Raw genomic sequence first — 21108 nt, 5'->3', positions numbered from 1 at the left:
CTATATGAAAAAGGTTTCCATACCAAATTCTATATATTTATTATTAGCCCTGTATAAGATTCATATAGGATTATTCCATAGATAACATTTTCACTTCTAGACTTCCTGACTTTAAAATCTTTTTTATTTTATTTTATTTATTTTATTTATTATTAGTTTATTTATTTATTTATTTATTTATTTTTTTTTTTTTCATTGACTACGAATATAAATCACCGGGACAGACAATATGTCAGTAGGTTTTTTGATATGTGTTGAACTTTTAGCTTATTTGTCATTACTAAAGCGTTAAGTTAGAGTTCAAATCTTTACGCATATATATTTAGATATTTAATTAACCTATGGTTACGTTTTGCTTATTGATTTTATCGTGATTCTTTTATTATAATTTGTAACCCTTCCGACTTCTTACGGAGTGTATTATATTGACTCCACTTGTATCCATATTTATCTTATTTTTTTATATTTATTTATTTATATATTTTTTTATATATCTTTTGATAATTATGTTGGCTTGAATATGTGGAAAAGTGTTCTAGCGGCGTACCGTATAAGGCTACTTGCGGCATCAATTCTATAGATACAAGATATAACTGATAAAGGTATTTAAAACCGCGAGAACCGCTATAATCCAGTTTGGATCCAATATCACGAGTTGTAACTCGTAAGACATTGACACTTCCTATTTAATTATCCGTTATTCTAACCAAACCGATTGACTCTGGTGATCAAATATTATTATTGGTTTTCTTAATGGAAAGGAATTCACACAACGTGTTAAGGAGATTATTATTGATTTACACCACCCGAGTCACAGATTATTATGTGTTGAATTCCATATTTACTGATTTAGCACTCATAAATATTCCTAACGCACTCAATTCGTGTTTGGTTTTTGTTTTTAGTGCTATTAATTCTATATAACGTGTCAAGGAACTATTAACACTAAGAAGTGTTTATTCCCTCTGTCAGACTCGTAATTCTGTTAATAATTCTACGTATATTCTTTCAAGGATTGATTTGGCACAGGATAGGCTCCTAAACTGACAGGTGTCTTAGTGTATCCCTTGTTTTCATGACACGTGTTACAATTAGTTATGTGCTTTTTATATCTGTAAGCATTGTAGGCCAGTAAAAATAGTGATTTGGCTTTCTGTGACATAGGAGGGAACCCTGGATGACGGAATGCAACCAGTTTATGACGATTGGTATGAAAGAGATTATTATTACTACCTGGTCGTTAGTCATCTGCTGTGTCTTCGGGTTTTCCTCGTCACGGACCTACATATAATACTGCATTTGATTACATTATTCTGATACACATACCTTAAGTATACTTTTGCTTTAGGGTTTCTGCTCGAAGTGTTTATTGGTTTGCTTAGCCACTGACCCTGTTTCCGTTTCGAAGTGTTTATTGTTTGGTGTTTATTGTTTTGCTTATCGCTGTTGACACTTGTTTTGTTCAGTTTGTAACAGTTCTGCGCTCCCGACCCAGATATGCCAATGCTCGCGATCTCTTGGGTTAAGGAATTTTCTTGTTTAGATACGGTTTTAACAATAGGTACGGATGTTTCTATATCTTTTAGTCCAATTAATGGTTCTTTGCTGTATGGTGCGGGATTGCGGGATAATGCGTCAGCTATGATATTTGCTTTCCCAGGTAGATATCTTATCTTGGCTCCAATAACCTGAATGATCATTTGTCACCGAGTTCCTTTTGGACTGTGATTAAAGCCTTTGAAAAACTCGGTAAAGGACTCATGTTCAGTAAGGACTTTATCAGGATAGCCATAGATTATGAACTTAAAATGTACTAGTGAGTTAAAGATACCTAGCCCTTCCTTGCTATTACTGCATATTTACTTTCAGAGGGCTTTAGTTTACGTGAATAAAAAAGCTATAGGGAAGAACTGTTTATCATATTACTGAAGTAATACCCTCTTACCCCTTGGGGTCTGGAGGCGTCTGTTGCAATAAAAAAAAAATTCCTTATTTAAATCAGGGATTTTTAAGTTAGGTAAGCTGCATTATTCCGCTTTTAAGATATCGAACGCCTGTTGATGCTTTTTAGACCATAATCAATCTACGCTCTTCTTCGTAAGATCTGTTAAAGGAGCTGTCATCATTGAAGAGTTACATATTTACATACGATTGTAATACCCACTACAGCGCAAAAGTGCTGTATCCCCCTTTTACGTTAATAAGTACCGGAAAGTTATGAATAGCCGACAACCTTACCATGGACTACTTTTAAGACCTTGACCAGACACATAAAACCTAGATAAACATGTTCGGTTTTAAAAAACTCACATTTAGATATTTTACTCTGAGATTATTTGTCTTTGTCTCTGTAGCACTAGCTCTACTTTATGTGAATGTACTTCTAAGGTATTAGAAAAGATTACAAGATCATCCATATAGGCATGTAGGTTATCCCCTAAAAGTCTCCAAACACTATATTGTAATTGGGGCGCAACGTAAGCCGGAGGCATACGTAAAAAATTGATAATGTCCCCTGAGTGTGCTGAAAACGGAGTATGAGGTACAATCACTTAGGTAATGGTATCTGGTAAAAGCTTTTAAAGTAAGTCCAAGTTGGTGAAAAAAATTTATTCTAACCTAACAGAGATAAGATGTCGTCGGTACATCGCACTGGAAACTATCGGAAGTCGTTTCCTTGTTTAAGCGACAGAAATCTACGCAGATACGCCAAGTCCGATCCTTTATGACATGACGTTTGAGGGAAAAATTATATGGGCTATTTGATTTCCTAATGACTCCTATTACTAACATTTTTCAACTTCGTCATTTATTTCTATTTTGAAATTTCATTGGGTTCTACACGAAGGTACGTATATAGCTTTATGTTTGTCTTAGACCGTATTTGTTTTCAATGACATCCGTTTTTCTCCCCAGAGATCACTCGCTAGTGGAGAAACTTCCTGGTATTCAGGTGAAGATAAAAAAAATTTCTGCTGAACCACCTCTGCTTGAATGACTTTACGGATATTACTTTAGATAGATTATCAGAGAGATTCATCCACGACGGTTGGGGTTGGGCGTGATTAAAATTAGCAACAACAAAAAATGCGATATTTATAACTTCCGTATCCACGATATGATACTTTTAGGGCTTTGTTCGCGGAAATCGTATATTTCAGAGTGTCGGGAAGGATTAAAATTTCATTTCCCAGCAAAGTCTTTTTACACGCACTAAGACATTCGAGGGTGCATGCTTCTCGAGATTTTGCGTGCAAATGCGACTGCGGTTGTGGGAGAATTCTGTTGGGTCATTTGAACAATGTTACGATTTATGAGACAAATGTATAGTTCCTTTATATAAGTTATTATTTGATTAACTGTCTCATTTTTGTTCAAACGGATTTTAATATGTTTGAAGGTTTATAGGATTTTCCTTTGATAAACACGCCTTATTTGCAGGATAAGATGATGATTTTGTATACCCCTAGATGAATCTTACAATTACACTAGATACAGATCAATTTTTTTATAACTATAGAGGTATCTGTAAGCGCTCTGCTTATCCGGACTTCTCATTAGGGAAGTTCGAACAACAGACGGTGAGTCCGTAAATACAAGATATTGCGTGTACTAAAGAAATAAACAAGATATTCTAATTTTTACGGGCGCGTACAGTGGGCTTAATCCACCAGTATTTATTATAACTAATGTATAAAATTAAAACGAAAACCTGCTCTGATTACTTATACGGTCGTGTGTTTCATAGGAAAAATCCTTTTTAATTCAAAAAGATATTGTATGGACCAACATCGCTTTTCCCCACTCTGCTAGAGTCGCTTATTGTGTGGAATTTGCTATGTTTTGAACACTTCGGCAGTTTTTGACTAACCTTGACCGCTTGACTAGGTGACACAGTAACCGAGTTTGCTTGTTTGATTCTGAAAGGCTACTGTTTCTATTTCTGTAATAATTAGGATCCTTCTCTTTATTACCATCGGCAACGTATTGTGCGTTTTTAGCATTATGTTGCTGGTTACGTATAAAGCAATGAATGACGAACTATTAGGAACTGAGCGATTATAATAAGACAAGTTATCACTACTGCATACAATTTTAACTGTTTGTACTTCATTCTTTGCTAAAATTTTGAAATAGTGAGGGATCCTGGTCAGCGCATTTAGCCTGATGAAAGTTTTTTACAGATGTTATTCCTTGCAATCCAGCCATATTTTTAAAGTTAAGTTGAGTCATTGAGGTTCGATATTTTATATAACTCAAAAAACTCAAGGCTAAAACTGCGATCGGGACTTGCAAAGGAGCATTTATTGTCATGACCCGAAATAGTGTTACCTCTAATTTATATAGATTGTACGGGTGTTCCACTTGTTTTTTGTGTGTTTTCTAATCACTACGGTGCTTAACGACCCTACCCTATCCATGCATCTGTATAAATACAGACGTCCACTGCGTAAACGCATATTCACTGTTTAATATGATTTGTTACGTAAGGGATTAATAATCACCCAAAATGATAAAATTAACATAGTATATGATTATGATATTTCAGTAGAACTTCTGGAAACAGACACTCAAAGATAAAACTCGCAGTAGCGAAATCTCAATGATGTAGATAATTTCTGTAAAAAAGTAAGATTAAGAATGTCTCGTAACTTCAGCCACAGGAATAACGAAATTCGACCTGCAAAGGAAAACATCAAAGTTACTCCAAATGAATAAAAAATTGTACTTAGCTTGCTTTTGTGGGAAGTCACGGTGTTCCGATAACGACACACGCCTTGGTCCTCCTTCTCTATTTAGCGGACGACCTGGTTTGGCTTCAGTTTCCCCCGTGCGCGTTGTTTCGATGATTCGAGCCCTTGAAAATCCGATGCTGCAGACGCGTTCGGTTTGTTTCTTGCAGTGCCGGAAACGCTCACTAACGATGTTTTCTTGAATGATTCTAATGAGAGACGAAGCTTCCGTTGCCGTAGGAAAAGGACACGTCGGTTTTGTTTTCTTGAAGTTATTCACTAACGATGATACTAAGTTGCTTGACGAATCTTGTTGTTTTCTGAAGTCGCTCACTAATGATGATACTAGGTTGCTTGAAGAATCTGCTGCTTTCGTCGTCGTTGACTTCATGATTTATTATTCTGGTTTTTTCTTCGTAGGACGTTGTAGAGTTCTTCTGGTCCGCTGGCCACCAATATTAGGGCTTTTGCCTTGTATGATAAGGCGCCCTATGAGGTAATGTTAGACTAGCGATAATCTATACGCTAAGTCGGTTGGTATTGCACTTCCATCTTCAATGGAGTGTCTGGGGTTTTGTAGATCACTTACGAAGTCGGTATTATCTTTACGACGATGTGTTTGAACTCATGGTTCGGTGAGGTTCTGTAGAAAAACACAAGGTATAAAAAATAGTATATTCTTCTGAAGTTTTACATGATGAAGATCAGGTATGATCGTACAAGTTCTTCTATGACGATAGCTTGATCGCTTCTGCCAATGATGATGGCTAATTCTATTCCTCTACATGATAAAGCTTAGGTAAAGAGGTACAGGTCTTCTAATGACGATAGCTAACTCTGTTCTCCTTGTCTACCATCTCTGTTACAAGTTATGAAGGAACAGACAGTAGTTCGAACATATGAACATACATACAATGACATAGTTTCATACGAACACACAATCAAATGAGACACGCTACAGATCACGTAGGCGGTAGTTGTCTCAAGCAGGGAGCTTGGACTAATGTTTATAAACAATTGAGTGACTACAGGTGACGGCATGTTATCTTAGCCTACATACTTATTGTATACGTCATCTTTAGCGTCTCTAGTCTGATCACATTCCTGCAAGCAATCTGGTTGACCTCTTTAGTTTTAGACTTTTATATATATATGGGACTTAACATTCCATATTTTTATTATGTAAACACTTACATATATATATATATATATATATATATATATATATATATATATATATATATATATATATATATATATATACATACATACATACATACATACATACATACATACATACATACATACAGACCTCTCCCCCCCTCTCTCTCTTTGAAATCTAACACTACCCCTAGTGGTTCTATTTTCAAAATTGCTTATGGTTGTACTATTTTAAGGCCTTGAGCATGCCAGGCCCACCAGCGTCATCCATTTGCACATCACATGCATTGATTTTTGCTCTCATAATTGAACAGGTTGTTGTACATCCCCCATAAGGCTCCCCCAAAGAGTCATTATGCTGATTGGGCTAATGTTATTGAGTGGCCACTCGCATTTCTCTGTCGGTTGATATATACGAGTTCTTAGGAGTAATGTTTATCGAGAGTGCTGCCAAGTGAAATAAGCGTGTTATTTTTGCGTATATCGGGAATCGTAGAGGTCAAAGATTCAAGACTGGCATGTTGTATACAGTATGCAGTAAATGAGAGAATCATTATTTGTCATTGTTATTGTTGATGATGTTATAATTATTATTCAGGAAAGGAAACTTGGCATTCATATTATTATTATTATTACTATTACTCTATTATTTTCATTATTCAAAGGAATCCAGAATTGCAGACATCCACCATTATCCATAAAATAATAAGCCAAAGTTTAAACCCCCTTATAAACAAAAGACTTCTTTAACTTCAAGTCTGCTTCATACGTATAATACCCTGAAGCTCGCTAAGCATATATCCCAGGCTTTAGTATGTGCATTGCATCATTACTCCTACCTGCTGTCACTTTCTTAATGTTCAGCCCCTTATTTTTTCTAATACAGTGGACTCCCCGTATTCGCATTCTCCGGATTCGCGGACTCACGCATTCGCAGATTTCTCTCGGGAACATTTCCCCCCATTATTCATGGAAAATTTGCCTATTTGTGGTATTTTTCTATGAGAAGTATCCAGAAATTCCTTTGATTTTTTTTTTTTTATCAATTTCATCATAAAATGCACTTTTTGTGATCAAACTAATTAAAAAAACCAGGTATAAAAATTTTTAGTTGGTCTTTCTTTGATTTTTCTTGAGTTTTAACTAACAAAATAGGCTGTTTTCAGCATTTTATAGGGGTTCCAACTATTCTTGGATTCTGACTATTTGCAGGGCGGGGGGGGGGGGGGTTGGGGGGGGGGGTTATGTCTGGGTACACATGGTACCCCCACATCCTGGTACCACGATCCCCATGAATACTGGAGGACCACTGTACATACACTCTTGAGTCCCCTCTTTCATTTTGTTATACGTACATGTTTCCAAGGATTTTTGTACCTTCAGTCATTCTCAGTCATGTCGTCATTTCATCCACCCTAGTTCCTCATTGGACGAGTGGATTTTGCGCTCGGCTACCAATCCTGTGGTCCCAAGTTCGATTCTTGGCTCGGTCAATGTGGAACAAGAGGAGTTTATTTCTGGCGATAGAAATTCATTTCTCAGTATAATGTGGTTTGGATCCCACAATAAACTGTAGGTCCCTTTGCTAGGTAACTAATTGGTTCCTAGCTATGTAAAAATATCTAATCCTTGGGGTCAGCTCTAGGAGAGCTGTTAATCAGCTCAGTGGTCTGGTAAAACTAAGATATATACTTTTTTCATCCACCCTTCCATTGTTGTGAAAAGAATGAACCAGTCATCTGATGACTGACTCTGCCAACTTATCATATGCAACTGTAGTAGCCTCCTTTGGTGACTTATTCTTTCATAACTTCTGCAGATCTCTTACTGCCATAATTTTCTTGGCTTGTGTGATTAATTGTTCCATCAGATTTACATTATATACAGAGATATTAATTAATAATACTTTTTCACAAAAAACAAAATAGAACTGAATGACAATGATGGGGCAGTGCTAATCATGAAAGCCAAAAATTCCGGATGTTTGCGTTCTCTCCTCATGCATCGCTAACATATTTTTATAATTCTGTCGTTAATTTTAAAATTATTTTATGTCTTTGTCTTTAGTCTCTTGACCTTTCTTTAACCGCCCCCCCTCCCACCCCCCCCAAAAAAAAATGCACAGTATAAAATTTTGAACTTGTCAAGTATAATGAATACTGTAGTCATCTTTATTAGAAGGGAAAACATCATGAAACAGTTCATTAGATTATTTATTTTAATGGGATTATTGAAAGCTGGGTGAAAACTCCACCAAGAGAAACCAGTGTCCAGCTTGAGAAAAAATGAATAAAGTAAGTCTCTTGGAAAGATTTCAAGGGGGATTTTAGAAATAAATAAATATAAAAGCAAGATGTTGAGCAGACCAAAAGTACATCATTCCTCAGCTTTTGAGATTTTGTGTGTGTTGATAGCTTTGATACTGATTATGCAAAATTCGTATTTAATATGGCAGGTATACAGTATTTTTAGTGAGTGTATGGAAATGTCTAGTAAAATGGTTGGGATGGGCTCATATTACCAGTTTTTCCATTTGAGAGGATGAAGAACATAAATTTTTTATGAGTTCTTTCATGTTATGACCTCAAGCATTATAAGACATGCAAGATTCTGAGAAAAAATAATTTTATTTTTTATTTTTACCCTGGTGGGAAAAAACAGCAGCTTGTCCAAAATAGCGGTTACGTAATTATTTTTCTGCTAAGCATATTACTTTCACTGTTATTGATGCATTTTCTCTTTTACTTACAGGAAAGAACGCTGACACTTGACCAACCAGTAAAAATTGGACGGTCTGTGGCTCGTGCCAGACCATCAACGAGTAACGCCATTTTTGATTGCAAAGTTTTGTCTAGGAACCATGCTCTCCTGTGGTATGAAAATGGCAAGGTAAGGAAGGCTGTTGCTGCTGTCATAGTAATGAAACCAGTAGTTGACTTGCTTATTTCATAATGTTGAATAATTTTGTTAAATGCCAAAATAGATGTCATCAAAGTACAAGCAGTCCTTGGTTATCGGCGATTCGAGTTTTTATAGCGCTCATCCAGTGTCATAAAATTGGCGATTTATGATGCCATAACAGGCTGAGTTCCAGTTCTCGGTACCATAAGGCGCCTTATGGCGTCATAACATACCTACCAGAGGTGTCATAATGGTGCTTATGGCGCCGATAACCGGTCATTGGCGCTTTATGGTGCCATAAATCGCTGAGTTTCGGTTAATGGCGGGCTTTGCTTATCGGCACCCCTTCAGAAACAGAACCCCCACCGATAACCTGTATATATATATAGTGTTAATATGGATGATTCTCTCTCTCTTCTCTTTCAGTGTGAATATTCATTTAATCACCCTTTCATTGAATCGATATGAATCTCTCCCCTTTCCTTTGGCTTCTTAACTTTAGAGCTGTTTGCTTCCCTTGTTCCTTGAGTTACATAATATTGATTTTAATTGAAAGTCAGGGAATTATTTAAGAACGAAGCCAACTTGAATTTGGGCCTACTCGCTATTCTATATTTGAAAGAAATGATTAGATTATAATAATCATATTGGAATCATAAATAGGTAGTTACTGCAAGGAAACTGTTTTAGATTTGTTTTTTAAGAAAATATTATTCTCTTCTGATTCAGACTACATGTTATTGACTTCAGTGTGAGATTTCCAAAAAGTTTTTCTGATGTTTGTTAATTGCCTGCTAGGCACTTGTTTTGTTTGAGTACTGTAGACTTGAAAAAAAAAAAGTGGCTTTGGGAGGAAAGCATTGTAGTGAAGGAAAATTACCCTTCATGTAAATTCGGATTTTGATGTTGAGTTTTGGGTGTTGTGAAATCTAAAAAGTATTTACAGTGAAGCAAAAATAATAGTCAGTTTTCTATAAATAACATTACTTCAAAGTGGGATTAGGCTTGTTGTTCACAATAACTTCGACAACTGTTTGATGTTTGGAAGCACAAGCTGTTTGTGTAAAATGAACCCGTATGCCTAATAATTCAACATTTTTTAAACAAGGATAAAAGTTAGTGTGACAATTCCCTAAATATGTTCCTGTTGACACAAGAGTTCGTCTTCTCTCGTTTCAGTTTTACTTGCAAGACACGAAGAGCAGCAATGGCACCTTTGTCAATAATCAAAGGCTTAGTAAAGGTTCAGAAGAATCTGCACCGAGGGAAGTGTGCTCGGGGGATATTGTACAGTTTGGAGTGGATGTTATGGAGAACTCTAGGAAAGGTAATAAATGCTGAGTTCAAGTAGTAAGAGAATATTTAAGGATATGAATAATGTCTTAGTGGATTAAGTTTTTTTTTGCTAATGGAGATTTCTTTTGAAGATTTGTGTGTGAACCAAAAGTGAAGTAAATTCTAAGTGAGCAGGAATTGTGAAGACGGTCAACCTATTGAATAAATAGTGTGGCACATGATGATAATTTTATGTTTGCTTATAAAGCCCCTCATTCTTTGTGCTTATTGTAATGTATGCTATGTACTGGTATATCATGCCCATACAGAACTGTGCTACCTTTACTCATCTTCATTTCATGTATTCCAGTAACTCATGGATGTATAGTTGCTACTTTGAAGTTGTATATGCCTGATGGACAGGAAGCTAAAGCAAGGTAAGAAGCCATGTAATGCTGCTTGTTTGCCAGTGCAGTGTTCTAGTGAAATTAGATTCTAGCATTGCAAAATAAAATTGTGATTTAATAGATTTTGGACGGTAGGAGGAACCGTCACTGCTCGTAAGGTTGTAGTCTTCATATTTATACTCATTAAGGAGCTAAATTGATTCATGTCTTTTCAAATAGCCCTTCAACAGTAGTTGGCGGGGCAGTCTCTAGCGTGTCCGCTCAAGAACTGTATCAGTTACGAACGTACCTTCAAGAAGCGCAGCACCGTGAACAGCAGATCGAAACCAAATTAGCTGCCTTACAGCGCCTGGTTGCATCAACTCAGGTATGAATAATGTGCAAGGAAAATGAGTGTGTGGAAGTTCAGTTTTTCTGTGCAGCTTGTAATTGAAGAAAAAATTTAAGTGCTTTTTGTGACTTGGTGAATCGGTATTATTTGAATTTTTAAAAACTATTGATTCTTAAGGACTTTAAAAATCATCTTCTACGCAGTTTACCTGTACGTGTATTAGAAATTTAAGTTAAATGTTTTGGTGCACAGGAACTCATGTTCTAAATTAAATATGCTAATGGCAGGATACTAAGTCACTGAAGGAAAAGTTGTCAGAAATGCACAATAAAGGAGAAGTTCGGGCACGTTTTGATGATTTAGGAAGTGATGTAGGAATAATGGTCAAACAGGTTTTCTTTCTAAGTTATCATAAACTGTTAGATACTCACAAGCCACTAATTGCATGTGACGGCCAATGTGATTCTTTACCCCAAAAGGCCGGATCCCAACCCGGAAAAAGTAGGGCAAAATAAAAGTTGAACTCGTCATTTTTGTGTTTGAGAATTGCCAAATATTACATTGTATGTGTATGTAGAGAATGGGAGATGAAATTAAAAGTACAGTATGTGATGTTATCTGCCAATAAATTGTACATTTCTGATAAAAATCCTGCTGAAGAAATGTAGTTTAGATCATTATTGTCTGTTTGTATGGAGGAAGAACTTTTTTCTTTTTTTCCCAAGACTTTTCTCATGTTATTCCTGTGAGGTTCAAGAAGTATTGAAGGCAAGGTTAGGTTCTTCTTAAAGATGTTGCACTTTTGTTCACTATGGATAAGGAATAAGCAAATGTGTTCAGAATATATGTAAGATTACATGATTTTCAGAAAACACCAGCTAAATGTTTCATGTCCAGGTTTGTTCATTATGCTTTCTTGTTTATTAAATAACTTATTTACTGAAGGAAATTAAAAACATTCTCAGCATTGAGTAGTACAACCACTTGGAATGTTTGAAAGGAACAGCTTCATGTATGCACATAATAAGACATACTATACTGATTAACCATATGTGAATGTATTTGTGTTTTCAGGAAGCAGCTACTCATAGTTGGAATGCTATGATAGATGAAGACAGACTACTCCAGCGCTTAGAGACGCTAGAAGCTCAGCTTTCTACTTATGCTAAGGTAAATTTTCTATTATTTGAGCTTGTATTAAAAATCTTTTATACTGCAAGGGGGTAACATTTATATTAATCAAGAAGTAATTCTTAAAAGTTTTGTAAATCCTATTACAGAATTACCCCGAAGATAGTGTACGAGAAGAGATGCGCCGTTTGTTGGACGAGAAGTGTCAGTACGAAACGACTGCCAAAGAATCTCTACGAAGAGTTTTACAGGAAAAATTAGATGCTGTTACAAAATTAGCAGATTTAGAACGGTAAGTTGTATGTACTGCACTTACCCCTGGGTTGGTTTTTATGAAATATATTGATGTAAACTCATCAGATAATAGAACAAGGTGCGTAAGCTTCACAAGCTTATGTATGATGTCCAAACTAATATGTATTGAGTAATAGTCATGTTTACGTGCTTATTAAATTAGCAAGGTGTAATGCAGGATGTAGCCAGTTATAACGAAGTATGGCGTATATTCATTTTCTATTAATTTTCCATTTCTCAGGACATTGAGTACATCAGAAGATGAATTGAGTCACCTTAAAAATGTTTGTGAGACATCACAACAGGAGCTCAATGAAATGCTGGAAAAGCAGGCTGCTCAAAATGAACAGGTGGCTCAGTTGACAGAAAAGCTAAAGGTAAGCTGAGTCCTTGAGAATGATGCTGTGAATTTATCCAATTTTTTTTATGTCATAGCTCATATGTGAGGAATTATGATTTTCTGTTGTATTCAGACAACTAACTTACCTTATTGCCATGTTTGCAGGCAGCGGAAGACCAGTTAAAGGACACGGAGGAAAACTACGAGCAAGAGAAAAAGGAGCTTACAAGTAAGCTTACAGAAAAGTCAAGTGAAGAAAATAAACTCATGGCTAGAATAGAGAGTTTAACTGCAGAAATTGACTTCACTAAAGAGCAATTAAGTGCCATGAAAGCCAAATATGAAAACATCAAGAATGGGGAAATTAGTGGCTTGATAAAGCCGTTAAAAGACTCCACAAGTATGTACAACTTTTTTTTTCTTTCCCAAGTTTTTTCAGTTTGTATTGGTTTTGTTTTATAAATTTGTTTCTTTTTTACTCTCTCCCCCACTAACTTCCATTTCTGTAATGGCACAAAAGTTATGCAAGTTGCTGTCTGTAAAAAGGCTTTCAATCTTTAATTAACAGTAGTTTATGTTTGAGGCATTATCTCTCTCCCCCTTACTTTCTGGCTGGTGATGTGGAGTTATTCCAGAATTGCTTTTAGAAAATAGGTCATGCTCAGTATTTCCAAGGTTCATTTAGGAAATATTCTTATCTTCCTTTTCATGACAGTCCAGGAAACTTAGAGAGCTTTGGTTCAAGTAAACATGTAACTGCATGATCTTTTATAAAAGCTATTTATCCTTTTTTAAGGCAAGGTTTCAGGGATGACTTTAGTCAATAGTACCTTGGGTTTTGTAGTAATTCATTGCTAGCACTTATTTGATTCCATCCTGAAGCCAGGTCTGCTACTTGTGTAAGTGGTTTTTTGTCTTGACACCAGAAAATTCTCTCATCAGTGGCAAGTTTGTTGGTAAGCTGTATCTTCAGAAGAGCAATCATGTTTTTATGCTGTGCCTCAGTTAACATAGAATTTGGTCAGTTCTTGTGTTGGATTGGAAGCAGTGTAGCTTTTCTTTCATGCATTAATTAGCTCATTCAATCCTGTGTGTTACTATGCAAGAGCCTCTCTGCTAAGATCTTCCACTTTTGTTGGTTTATAATCCCTTGCTAGAGGGTACTCCTAAGTGCACATTTCTTATATGATTTTCTTATTTTCATCCAAAGGTATGTTGTAGTAGCTTATTAGAACGTAGAACTTTATGGGTCTCGTAGGATTATTCGCTCAACTTTGTACACTGTTCTCAGTAGCACAGTCTGCCTCATTCACTTCTCATTGTTATCTTCTTGGGGTCCATTACCTTTAGAATGTTACAATCTTTTGTGCTTTGTCTTCTGCCTCTGATTTTCATTCTTCCAAATGGTCTTTGTCCACCTACAAGTCCTATGACTTTACTCTTCCTTGCTTTTAAATTTACCTTAATGACATCCTTCTGGTAATCCCTATAAGTATAAAAAAAATGTGATTCACTATTCTGTTTAAACTCCTGTATAATGTAGTTTAAAAAAAAAAGCTGAATTTAATATTTACCCCTCCCACCAGACTCAAAGTGTCTGTTTAAAGTTAAGCTAGGATTTTTTGTACATGCAACTTCCCCGGCAGATATATACTTAGCTTATGTCTCTGACGTCCAACAGAAATTCGAATTTCGCGGCACACGCTGCAGGTAGGTCAGGTGATCTACCCCCACTGCCGCTGGGTGGTGGCAAGGCAATAGGAACCATTCCCGTTCTAGAACCAGATTTTCTCTGTCGCGGTAGTATCAACATATGTTGTTGCTACCTCCTGACTTGATTTTCGTTTTCATCGCCATCGACCTTCTGGGCTGTCTTTTGCAGGGAAGTACTGGGTCTTTGGTTCGGCATACGCTTTTATTAACTTTTTAATGAATTTGGCTTCGAAAATTTTGAAGAATATATGACGTGTAACTACCGAAATTTTCGGTAGACACTCACATAGTTTGCAAGAAAGGGAAATATTAATATTTATTCATTAATACGTGTAATAAGTGTTAGAATTGATTGAGGAAATATACTGACTTCCTACTTTAGGGAGTCAGTAAAGCATGTAACTAGATACGTTTCTTTTAAAAGTTTTTTTGGAAACTCGTACTAACGAGCAATTAGAGTATTAACAGTACTAGTAGTGTTGCATCCTCATCACCTTCTTACTTCGCAGAAACTTCAAATTCATAATTGCAATTTGAAGACAAGGATTTTGGCTCAAAATGCGAGCTATTGAAAGGTAAGAAGTGATTACTAGTGTTCCCCATTGCAGTGGAGGGTGCGTCTGATCGGCTCTGTCTCGCTCCCAGGCCTAGACCTCTTTCAAGCTCCCAAGCCCAGGGGAGAAGGAATGTCGAAAGCCGTAAGGAGGTTTCAGAGAATCCCCACCGGTCAGGCGTCCCCTCGGCAGGTTCTGTAGAGCGTCCCAGACTGCCAAGGATAGCCATTGAAAAGGCATCCTTAAAAAAGTGCGTCTCTTCATCTTACATCCGAAAAGACGAAGAATGTATATGTTTTGATGATCTAGCGCGTTCTCTGAAAACTAAGAGAACACTGAGCAAGAGCCAGCCAGGAACTTAGGAAGCCGCGTTCCAGCAAGCTAGCGTGAGCCACGTTCCAACAGCCAGCAGCGAGCCGTGTTCCAGAAAACAGACTAGCGCGAGCCGCGTTCCTACAACCAAACGCGAGCCGCGTTCTAGCAACTGAGCGCGAGCCGCGTTCTAGAAAATTTTTCTTGGCGCAAGGCGCCTTCAAAGAGACGAAGCGCCAGCCTGGCGCAAATTACGCCAGAAAAACAGACGGCTAGAGCAAAGGGTGAGCCTTATAGTACAGTGGCAATCAGAACGATCCTTCCATTGAACGTTTCCGGGCATGAGGCTCTTTCTAAAAGGGGTCTAGTAGGCGCTCGGAACTATCAGGGCGCACGGGACCTTCCACGCAAGCGAACGTTCCAGGAGCGAGTCTCCTTTCTAGCGTGCGGAACATTCCAGGCGCGCGGAACTATCCAGGCGCTAGGCGCAAGGAGCCAGGCGCCAGAATATTCCAAATCTTCTTATGAGAGAGAGGTCAGTCGCGAGGCTCCTCTTTGAGTTTTTAACTTGAGCAACTTTCCCCTGGCAAAGGTGCAAGATGTCGCACAGGCGGCCGTCGCGTTGTCAGAGGGATTCTGATACTAAGAGAAAGCCATTTTTTCATTATTCAGAAGACTCTTGTGTTTGGCAGTTCCTCTCAATGCGGGACTCTCTCCTTCATTCATGCTCTTCCCTCGTTATGAAAGATGGCGAAGGGCTTTGGGAGTTTTTCTTATAAGAATCTCATTGACGTTTGGGTATGATGGCGGATAGGAAATATCTACTTCCTTCCGTAAACCCTACAGATGAACAGGAATTCTGTCTCTTCCGCGATTGATGAGGAAATCACGAATATTTAAAGAGTTCCTGGATTAACTTCCTTCCTTAAGGAGATATATATACTCTTTCTATCATTCTATTAATGAAAAGAACGAAGACAGTAAAAATTTTTCCTTTCTATATCTGCCTCGGCAGGGAAAGAAGGTAGTAGAGTATCTGCTGTATGAGAATACGATACGGCAAATCACACATACCGTAGTTACTTCTTTGCAGAGCAACTCAATTACCAGTATCCTTCCAGGAATTTCCTAGGAAGGACTACGCTTAAAGGGATTGTTAAGACAACACCTACTTAGCTTCTAGATTTATCGAAGTCTTGTTTCGCTTAAATATGCATGAATAAGAACTTCCTGAATTTCAATTATAATTTTATAAGATTCCTTTATTTAATGGAGTAGCTGGCAACTCTGGAAGAGTAAGGCCAGACGGCTAATGGAGACTGCTATCGCGCCTTAGAGTCTTAGAGACCAACGCAGTAACATGTAGGTGTCGGTCATGAGTGGTTGGTTACGTGTCTCTCTCCTGCGGGATGGAATAACTAACCGTGTCTCTCCCCTACAATCGCGGTTTTAGCCTCGGATTGAGGGGATAGTTAAGCAAACATAAATAAAATATTGTCTGCCTTTTGCTAAGAAGCTTTCAATAAGAAAGATATTACAACATTTCAATGCTGTTTACCGTAGGTAACATTATTAAAGGATTCTAACGCAGCGGAACTCTATATTATATGATGCTCTCATGCTTACGAAAGCATGGCTTATTAGAGTACATGCTTAGTGAGAAGATGAATGTAGTAGAAGAGAATTCACTTTAAGACTACGGTATGGTCAAGTCTTATGCACATACCGAGGTTAACTACAGAATTCCTAGTATCCTTACAAAGGTTTCCTAGATTAATGCTGTTTACCACAATGTGACAGTATTATAAAGGATTCTAATACGGCAGAGCACGATATAATATAATTCTCTCATCCTTTCGAGAAACGCACACAACCTTTTTAGAATCTGATATTGCTCAAGAGAAGATGGGTGAGTTGGATGGGAAACATTCTCTTAGTGGCAGAAGTTGTTTCCCTGAATGGACTATACTACGTATATAAAAGTTTTTTCCTACTAAGAACGGAATTAACACGTGAAGGATGTCGGGTACCATAAGGGCAGAGATGTTCTGGCACATAACCTTAAAAGAACTAGAAGGAAGCGCCAGCGTGGCGCATTGCGCCAGAAGCACCATCCAAGATATTTTCTCGTTTTAGCGAGTTATTAACCTAAGAGTCCAGTAGTGGTTGGTTTGGTGTTTGCTTCTCACCTCGGTGGTCGCGGGTTCGATTCTTGCTTGGCCATTCCATTGAGGAGTGAGAGATGTGGATTTCTGGTGATAGAAGTTCACTCTCGACGTGGTTCGGAAGTCACGTAAAAACACCATACAAACAAACCAGTAGCCTCTCGGAGGCTCGGTAACGGCAAGATTCGTTCCTGATTTCGTTACCCATTTAATCGGAAAGGGGTCGCTTACAAGGAATGATGAAATGATTTATTTTAATCACTTAGGCCAATTCCACGACTCTCTCATATCGCAAAGAGCATCGAGAATCTTTTTTCGCCCCTGTTCGCGTTAACAAAAGAGAACCTATTTGGGAACAGACACGGAACGTAACGATCCTTAAAGGTTCGATGCAAGGTTTTGCATGTCCGTGAGAACCTTCTCGATCGAAGATAATAACTGTTAACGTATGTCTAACATTTATTGAAAAGAGTTTTGAGAACCTGCGGAAAGTCGTCTTCATAGATCTCTTCGCAAGGTAGAAGACGAACAGGCTTCCTATAGACTGCTTCCTTTTCCTCGAACCAAGAGAGGTAGCAATATACGACATCTTTAATTTAAAGAAGGGGAATAAACTTTAGTCTTTTTTCCCCTAGTTATAAATTCTTAACAGATATTAAGATAAATGGGCGTCAAAGGAAGAGAGGATGAATGCCTCATTTTGGCCTTAGAGAGGTTGGATTCACAGAAGTCACGTTCTTCTCACAGCATGTTTCGTAAGGCTTTTCCAAGAGTATCTGGATATTCTATCAGAATCTATTATAAATAGACCTGAAAAACCTCTCCACTCTGAGTCTGTCCGCGTGCAGACTGACCAGAAGTGGACATGAATGAGAGGATTTTTCAAGGTAAATGACAATAGTCATGGCTAAGACATAGAATTGCTGCAGATCGTGCTAGATGGAATGAGGAAACTGTCCTCTTCCGATACCTCTGTGAACCACAGAGCGAGGTTCTTTCTTCACTTTCAGAGGGAAGAATCACCTAGGTATATATCTGCTATCAAAGAACGTAGTAAAGGCCATACTCTGTCTCTACAAGGGGAATTAGAGATAACAGAGGATTAAGATCTTCGGGATCTTATACGATACCGCAATACGACAAGAGTAGGATATCATGTACTTCGAATGGGATCTTTTTGTGGCCACAGATTCCGTGTTCCGACAAAATGGAACTGCTCCTCATCAAACTTCTTTGAGAAAGTTTATGAAGGAATTCTTTGTTTGTCTTCTTAGCCCTAAACGACCAAGAAGACAAGTGAATTTTTTGTGCATTGGAATCTCGCATCAGATTCAATGGAGACTCGGCAATGGGTTCTTGCCAGCATAGTATGTCTGGCAAAAGTACTAAAACCCTCTATTCCTGACGCAACGCTTTCAGATAGAAGTTTCGATGCCCAGGCAGGGTACTTACTTTTTCATCTACAGAAGAAGAGATGGTTTAAACGTTTGCCTACAGAGTCTTCGGGGTGCGATGAGGGCTCGAAATGCTTCCCAGAAGGTATTCAGAAGGATACAATAAGAGCTAGAAATCAGGGTTCCGCCCAATTTCAGCTCGGAGTCTCCTTCGACTTCCAGACTCCTTCCCTTCCTTCGGGCAAGGATAGGGAAGATTCTGCAACGAGGAACCTCATCAACATGTAAGAAGGGATCTCGTTAGCAAAGGAAGTATTCACGAAGGATCCTCCTCGGAGGAAGACTCTTCTCTCTCGTATTGTTAGATATCCTGTCGTCTACTGGATGTAGCTGACTACAATCACCTCCCCTTGCCAGGGGCCAAAAGATCAAAGGGGAAGAATTTCTTCCACCCTTCTCCAGTCTCCTGATAGACTATGTGGTTGTTCAGGACTCTCGGACAATGTAGCGCCAGCCAGGCGCCAAAATGCCAATACAGGCGAACAACGCCAGAGGCGGACAGTTCCAAGGAACTCTGTCATGGTCGGATACTGAGAAGGAGCGGGCCTCCAACCTGGCGCAAATGTGCCAGAGGCGAACAATTCGGGCAGATATAAGAGTGTCCGATGTGGACATCGCCAGACAGCCTAGAGACTTCCAAGCTCGAAGCTCCAGCAAGTGTGGAGGAGCCAAGCCAGGCGTGAGGCGCCAGCCAGGCTCTAGAAGCCAGCCAGGCGCCATCCAGGTGCCAGGCTCCTTCAAGGCTAGGCTCCAGTCAGGATTGAGGATCCATCCAGGCGCAAGGCTCCTTCCAGTAAAGAGAAACCTAAAGCTCTGTCATGTAAGAGGGCTAGTCCCCATTGATATGATACAGGTAAGGCTCTGCCATGTAAGTGGGTCAGCCCCCATTGGCACGATCCGAGAAGGCTCTGTCGTGTAAGCGGGCTAGCCCCCATTGACATGATCCAGAAGGGTTTGTCAGTCATAGGTCCCTACCTCGCTGAAACTCTTGAGGCATGCAGACTCATAGACAGTAATCATGAAGTCTTCTGCCAAGCTCCAGGCGCAAGGCGCCAGCCAGCAGACGCAAGGCTCCAGCCAGGCGCGAGGCGCTAGCCAGGAGGGAGGAGCCAAATCAGGCGCCAGCCAGGCGCGAGGCTCCAGCCAGGCTCTAGGCGCCATTCAGGCGCAAGGCTCCAGCCAGGCGCGAGGCGCGAGGCACGCTAGACAGGCGCTAGGCGCCTGCCAGGCACGAAGCGCTAGCCAGGCTCCAGGCTTCACCCAGAAGAGATCTATATCAAAGAATGCCCTGGCCTTCTTTGAGACAATGTGATCTCTTAAGCACTTGACAAGTGCATTGATGATTCCTTCAAACAGCTGAGAATTAAAAGCGCATGAAGTGCGAGCTTTTCTGAATTCTTGTTCTTTCCTTAACAATATGTCATAAGGACATATTAGCTGTCATATACGGGAGATGCAACTCTGTGTTGACTTCCCATATCCGAAGGATGTCAAGATAACCTACGAGAGATCCTTCTCTCTTGGTTGATACGTGTCTGCGGATACATTGCTGGGATAGGGAGCCGATACTGATCCTTAACTAGTGAGTTAAATTTTATTTAACGTCGTGTTTTTTCTTTGGGTTGTTTGAAAGGAGTTTGGGGATAACTCTTTTCAACTTAAGCACTAACCCTCGTGTTAGGATCAGGTGATCGGGATCGGTGTTGTGCTCCTTAATTATGCCACTAGGCATAGGCATATTGTCATGTAAGAGGCTCTGTCGAGTAAATGGATAAGACCCCATCGACAGACCCACAAGAACTCTTAGCCATAGGTCACATCCTCGCTGAGGCTCTTGAGGCGAAGCAGATTCCTAGGCATTAGCCATGGAATCTTCCGCCTGAACAAGTAGGAACCAAGTTTTTTTTTTTTTTTTTTTTTTTTTTTTTTATTACCTACAACGTATGTTGTTTACCTGTCTATTCAGTAAATAGTTGTCTCTTACCCACCACCAAGGTTGTCAATCAGCTAAGTATATATCTGCCGGGGAAGTTGCATGTAGAAAAATGATATTGTTAGAATACAATAAAGTTTTGTACATACTTACCTGGCAGATATATACGATGAATGGCCCACCCAGCCTCCCCTCAGGAGACAGGTGGAAGAGAAAATCTGGTTCTAGAACGGGAATGGTTCCTATTCCTGCCACCCAGCGGCAGGGGGGTAGATCACCTGACCTACCTGCAGCGTGTGCCGCGAAATTCGAATTTCTGTCGGACGTCAGAGACATAAGCTAAGTATATATCTGCCGGGTAAGTATGTACAAAACTTTATTGTATTCTAACAATATCATTTTAA

At 38.9% G+C, this 21108-nt stretch overlaps 1 protein-coding gene across 1 annotated transcript in view; it reads left to right on the top strand.

The window, feature by feature from the left end:
* LOC135200015 (sarcolemmal membrane-associated protein-like) overlaps nt 1-21108 on the top strand; it is a 112364-nt gene that overhangs the window by 56742 nt on the left and 34514 nt on the right. Inside the window, 8 exon segments of the mRNA XM_064228224.1 lie at nt 8646-8783; nt 9975-10122; nt 10441-10507; nt 10697-10844; nt 11883-11978; nt 12089-12231; nt 12475-12610; nt 12739-12973. Of these exon segments, the coding sequence (XP_064084294.1) occupies nt 8646-8783; nt 9975-10122; nt 10441-10507; nt 10697-10844; nt 11883-11978; nt 12089-12231; nt 12475-12610; nt 12739-12973 (1111 nt within the window).

The sequence above is a fragment of the Macrobrachium nipponense genome, chromosome 26 (assembly GCF_015104395.2).
Source record: "Macrobrachium nipponense isolate FS-2020 chromosome 26, ASM1510439v2, whole genome shotgun sequence".
NCBI lineage: Eukaryota > Metazoa > Arthropoda > Malacostraca > Decapoda > Palaemonidae > Macrobrachium > Macrobrachium nipponense.
The sequence above is the reverse complement of the archived record's forward strand: the minus strand, read 5'-3'. Positions and strand labels throughout refer to the sequence as shown.